This window comes from Solanum lycopersicum, chromosome 4, assembly GCF_036512215.1.
Source record: "Solanum lycopersicum chromosome 4, SLM_r2.1".
Classification (NCBI taxonomy): domain Eukaryota; kingdom Viridiplantae; phylum Streptophyta; class Magnoliopsida; order Solanales; family Solanaceae; genus Solanum; species Solanum lycopersicum.
In genome coordinates, this window is record NC_090803.1 from 66,358,115 (window position 1) to 66,364,114 (window position 6,000).

Here is a 6,000-nt window from a genome sequence, read left to right on the forward strand (position 1 = left end):
AGGGGCACACGCATATTATAATACCTTTTATACTATTAATAAAGTTCAGTATGAAATTACATGAGTGGTAGGATGGCTTCGATCCTTATTAGCCGTAGAAAGTTATAAATTTTAAGAAGTAAATTATTAGGTGAATTTGCTTATTGTTATGACTTGCTTATAAGACAAAACCTAAATTTTGAAATATTCAAACCGATCTTAAAAAATTAGGTTAGTTAAATGAGATTTAGATTGTAATTTTTTAAATTTATAACCAAAAATTCAAATTATAATTTATTTATCCGGTCCCAATAGTACAAACTCACCCTGATAGTGTCTATGGAGCCGTAGAGTCTATTTCTCATAGACCATTGCCTCAAGCTCAAAGTGTTTGAATAACATATAAACGACTTAAAAGTACTTTTTTTAACAAAAGTTGAGATCCCTACGTATGACTTTTGACTTATAACTCATTTACAAAAAAATCAATTTATACACCCGTAAGAGCAACCAAAACATCACAATTTCTTTGACATATAGGTAAGGAATCGAATTATAAATTCCTTTAACATGTAATAGAATCTATATTTTGCGTGATCGATTTATTCACGCAAAATATAACCCATCCACTTCACAATAACAAGAACAAGAGGAAAACATTTTCACTAAAGCTATCCTACATGATATTACAAATTGCCTCTGCTCTCAAGTACTTAATTCTCTCTTGGATAACGAGGGTACGGGAAGGGGAGACAGGAGAGGAGATTATAAGGTGGGAAATCAAACTTACACCAATAAAGTAAAAGTTGCAGGTAACCAACCAACTGAGCTACTAAGATTCCCCGACAGAAGACAAAACTGATCAGCAGCTTACTAGGACACGTTGATGAGAGAGACGCTGTCAGTTCAAACATTCTTTACTGAATTTTGGTAAAGAGATTTATCGCATATGCAGCATGGGGTACCACAGTATTTGGCTCAAAACAAGCATCCCTACGTTGATATTTGCTTGCGATTGAGAATCTGATACACCTGCCTTGACACTTTTCTCTGTCTTTGGTGACGGGGGAGTCACTGTGGTGTTTGGCGTTGGAACCAGTGTGGGAGTCACCGGAGCTTTTGGTGCTGGATTTGGTGAGAGAGACACAGGAGCTTTTGGGGATGCATTTGGCGAGGGAGACACCGGAGTTTTTGGTGTTGGAACCTTCGAAAACACAAAAACTCATCTCAGACCTTAATAATCACGAAATTTCCAAGAAATTATAACAGTTACGCGTCTATTGAAAACAAGGTAGCTACATAAATCTTCACTATCAATGTCACTCTATAAGGTGGCCTTTCAGTCCAAAATTAAATTACTACAAGTTCTTTATATCTTATATTGACACGATGACTAATAGATTCCTAGAAAACATTGGACCTAGAATAACATATTAATATGAAACTTAATCCGCAACTAATTGGCATGGCTTATAGTCAATTACATTTCATGTGATTTTAGGTCTACCTTGTCCGCATTTAACTTCACACCTACTACAGACCAGTGCAATGCATATTTTACAAGCATATTAAATAACAAGGTAATTGAGTTCTTGTAGTGATTCTCTTACCTGGTTGTTGGCTTTAGAAAGTCCAATATCATAACTCATGGTTAAATCAGGCTTAAAAATTCCGAAGGATCGCTCAGAAGTTGGTCCTGGTTTGAGATCCTCATCATATATGGCAAAGAGATAGGTATCTACTGATTTGCCAGGCATCAAAGGAGTACCAACCATTGACCTCAAGTGAGCAATCAAATTGCCATTGTAAGCCTTTGCATTCTCAATACTTGGACCAACTTCATTGCTGTCTCCCTTATAAGGCCACCCTGTTTCCGCAATCACAATCTCTACTTCCTTGAATCCCATAGAGTTAAGCGCTGCTCTTATTGCATCCACCTGCATACATCCAACTTAATAATGTTACTCAATCTCAAAAAACACCTACAAAATACCCCCTACATGTAAAGATGAATGACATCACTCGAATTCTAAGAGTTTTAAGAAATCAAAATTGAGTTCATCTTATAAACTCATCCATTCATTCTTTGAAAGTAAACTTTCTATTTCCAAACATCATGTAAAGTTTACTACGAATTAGATCTAAGAGGATATGTAGCCAGTCAATCAATTATTTTCAATCCTAAACTAGTTATATGAATAATTTATATCCATTTTTCTCTACAAATTAGATCTAAGAGGATATAGAGGAGTTCTCTAGAATAGTGTTTATCTAAATCAAACATTTATTCTTACACTATCAAGTTACTAAAATAACCAATCTAATGGAAATGTAGCTACAAGAAATGAACTTTCAGAATACACTAGTCGGTATCATTTATATAAATCATTTTCGTTCATTATGTTTAATTTTTATCAAAGATAACACATAGATTCCAAGCATTTGCAAGTTTCTCATATAAAACAAGCATGTTTATCTCAGTTGTCTTTCGGGAAAAATTCAATCTTTATACTGTTGCATATGCTGTTATGTTATGTTGATGTAGAACAGGTCAACATATCAAACATGATACACAAAAACATATTCAGTGCAATCCTACAAGCAGTGTCTAGGTAGAATGTACGCATAACTTAACCCAAACTGTTTCTAAAAGACTCTCGACGAAAGTGTAACAAACAGAGCATATCAAGCCTGATATAGAAACATGAAGATCGCGTAATAACTTGCAAATTGCATAGTATAAATTTTCTTTACCTGAGCATCGAACATGTTGGTGTACTTGATCTTGGTGCCAGCATCAACTCGACCAGCATTAGGTTGAAACAAGCAAAAAGCTAAAGTATCAGGTCTAGGATCACTCTGATAAGCGAAAAACGGATAAGGATTAATGGCGAAAGGAGAACCAGTAGCTTTATTGAACTCCAACAATCCTTTCAACAAATCCCCAATATTCGGGTCGAAACTTCCAGAAGACGGAGGATCCGATTGCTTCATAACCGCCATAGAATGAACCGTAGAGACCTTAATTTTCCCTCCAATTGAAACATCATTTAGGGCTTTTTGTAAATTTTGCATCGCCGGCAACAAATTCGTCATCAGATTCTGATCATTTGAAGACATAACCTCATTTCCGACGTTAATTACGATAATTTCACTCGCCGGATAAAACGGAAGCACGTTTGAACTCAGCCATCCTTTAGCAAAGTTCGGGTCTGATGCCATCGCCGGAATATCACCGTTGGCTACTCCGATCATGATTCCGATACCGGTATTTGCTAAAGCTTTGATAATTGCCGGGTCGGATCCGTATAACCGGACTTTTTGAATTGAAGTTGATTGTAGTAACTTGGCTGTTGCCTCCGGTGCCGGTAAATTATCCGCAACTTGGCCATAATTTATACCAATAAATGACTGCGATTCTGCAATATTAGCATATAACAATTAGTAAACAAATTTGAATACAAAAAATTATAGTTCAAGTGAATCTCATTCGTCGAAAAATTACACTAAACTCAACTAATACATGTAATTTGGTTGATTTATAACAATACAAATGCATATTTAAAGAGTTAAAAGAGCTTACTCGCGACGAGTACGAAATGCAAGAGACAGAGAAGAAGGAAGAAGGATGAATTGTGAAGCAAATTAGCCATGGATGTTAATTTGATGGAGAAAAATAATTGATGGAGAAGAAGTATAAATAGAGATAGCTTTTCGAAGTACAAAGTACAAAAACAGAGCATACAAAAGAAACTTCAAAGGTGTTTAGATTCTTCTACCGTTAGAGAGAACAAAATTTAAAATTCTAAATTTATAGAGGAACACAATAATTGAATCATAAATTCTGTGGGAATTAATAAATATTTTAAATTAAAGAGTGCATGGGACTGTCGACCGTGTTAGTTCTATCGGTATAGATATCGAGTAATTCTATTGATGTTTAAAAATAAATTATTTAAAATATATTTTACTTTTGTTAAAATTTTAATATAAAATTTTATAATTCTAAAATCATTTTATTAATTAGTTATTGATATATTTCTAATTAAATATATAAAATACAATAATTGAGGTATACATATGATTGAAATAAAATACGTTCGATCTAATTAATGGCTTTGACATAATATTTATCTCCTTCAGCCTTGTTTGAACTTTCTCCACTTTAATAATATGTAAACTCTAAAAAAGTGAGCACTTATTTATTTATTTTTAACAAGAAAAATGTTGTTACTTTTTCAATCAATCTAAAGATAGAAGATATGTTTTTGTCAATTATCACCACAAAGTGTAAACAGTAATCATGCTCATTACTCACAAATTAGGATAATATAAAGCCTTCTTTTTGAGTTTTAAAATAATATAGGGAGAACCCTCTTATTTCAAATATATAAATAAAACAGTTTAACTATTTATTGTTTATACCAATTTAATATACATACGATATGTATTTTTATAAAAACTATAGCAATCACTTAATCATATTTATTGTCAATCAATACATATTCTCATCACATCAATTCTATCGATAACCGTATTGTGATTGATATAATGTGATATTAACATCGCGCATTTGTTCTAATGATGACTCGAGGAAGGGGAAAAGATGATCATTAGTTATATAATTCATTACGATATTTGAAAATCTAAGTGCTTTGAATAGCTTATCCTTCTATGCTAAGGAATCACTTTTGCATCTTTAGTTTGAATGTGACAACAAGTCCCTACAAGGTTTTTAAATTTTCCTAAATGCAAGTAAAAGATAAATTAAAGAGAAGCTTTAGAAATTTGTGTTTGTGGACAAGAGACACCCTACACAAAACAATAAAGTGAACTTCCACTTTAGGAATTATTAGGGCAAATGTAGGCATAAAGTAAAAGTAAAATTCCAACTTTAGGAAGGAGGGGAGATGGTATAATTTGTTGACAAGTAATATCTTAGCCATAAGAGAAAGCAATTAAAGGTGAAGATTCAAACATTTCATTACTAAGCTTTCTAAGTTTCAATTCTTTTGAGGTAATTGAGTTGGACATTTCCTATAGATCCATTAACTTAACTATGTGGAGAAACAAAAGTGAAACAACAACAAATTGGATATGTAGAGCGTACACATACATTATCTCTATCTCTGTAAGATAGAGAGGTTGTCTCCGATTGACCTTAACTCGAATTATACATGTTTTCCTTTTCTTGAAAATTTTGAAATTAAAGGGAAAAAAATAGTTATGAACGAAATAATAAGTATTCATTTATTATTTATTATGAATTTGGGTCGTGAGTTTAGAATCATTTTTGTTAGAAATCACTTTATATTCACTATAACGTGAATCTGGATTTAGTTGAATCTCAATATTTATACCAAGCAACAAGTGAAATATCTACAAAATGTTTAAAACTAAATGAAGGATATTAATATTAATATGTTGCAGAGTTGTCTACACCTTTAGTAAAAGTAACAACATTCAAACATTACTCATTGCTAAGCTTTCTATATTTTAAACAAGCATTATTATATCTTCTTTTCTTTTTACTAAGTCGAGTTGGACCTTTACTTTATATTCGATCTATTAACTTAACTACGTAGAGAGAGAGAAAAAAAGTGAAAGTTGAATCTTCTTGCATAATATTAAAATTATTTGTCAAATATTAAATTTTCTTGTTTTTTTCTAATTGTATTTTCTAAAAAATATGTTTTGAATATTTCTAGTACCGCCACTATATATTATAGTATTTGCTATAACGTTTGAAACTAAAAAGAGAGAGAACTAGTCAAGTTTAGGCGGAAAATTCAATTATCACGTAAATTTTGAAGAAGTAGAGAATGACTAGCAAGCTAATTAATCTATTTTAAGCATGAAATTAGATAGATAATTAAAAAATTTTAATCAGTAATACGTCAAAACAAAAACAATTTTCACAAGTAGTTATGCTTTTAAAAAATAAAGTTATATTCAACTTTTGATTACTAATATATATACTCATCACAATACTTTTTTTGATACTGAGTTGTATAGAATTTA

The 6,000-nt window shown here is 31.8% G+C and overlaps 1 protein-coding gene across 1 annotated transcript; it reads right to left on the minus strand.

The window, feature by feature from the left end:
• Positions 1-503: 503 nt before the first annotated feature.
• LOC101257166 (glucan endo-1,3-beta-glucosidase 7) lies at positions 504-3,857 on the minus strand. The gene is made up of 4 exons (XM_004238202.5): positions 3,563-3,857; positions 2,734-3,398; positions 1,590-1,916; positions 504-1,183 (listed from the first exon to the last, which is right to left on the minus strand). The coding sequence occupies exons 1-4, from the start codon at positions 3,720-3,722 to the stop codon at positions 920-922; spliced, it is 1,416 nt and encodes a 471-aa protein (XP_004238250.2). The 5' UTR covers positions 3,723-3,857; the 3' UTR covers positions 504-919.
• Between the last annotated feature and the right edge of the window lie 2,143 nt (positions 3,858-6,000).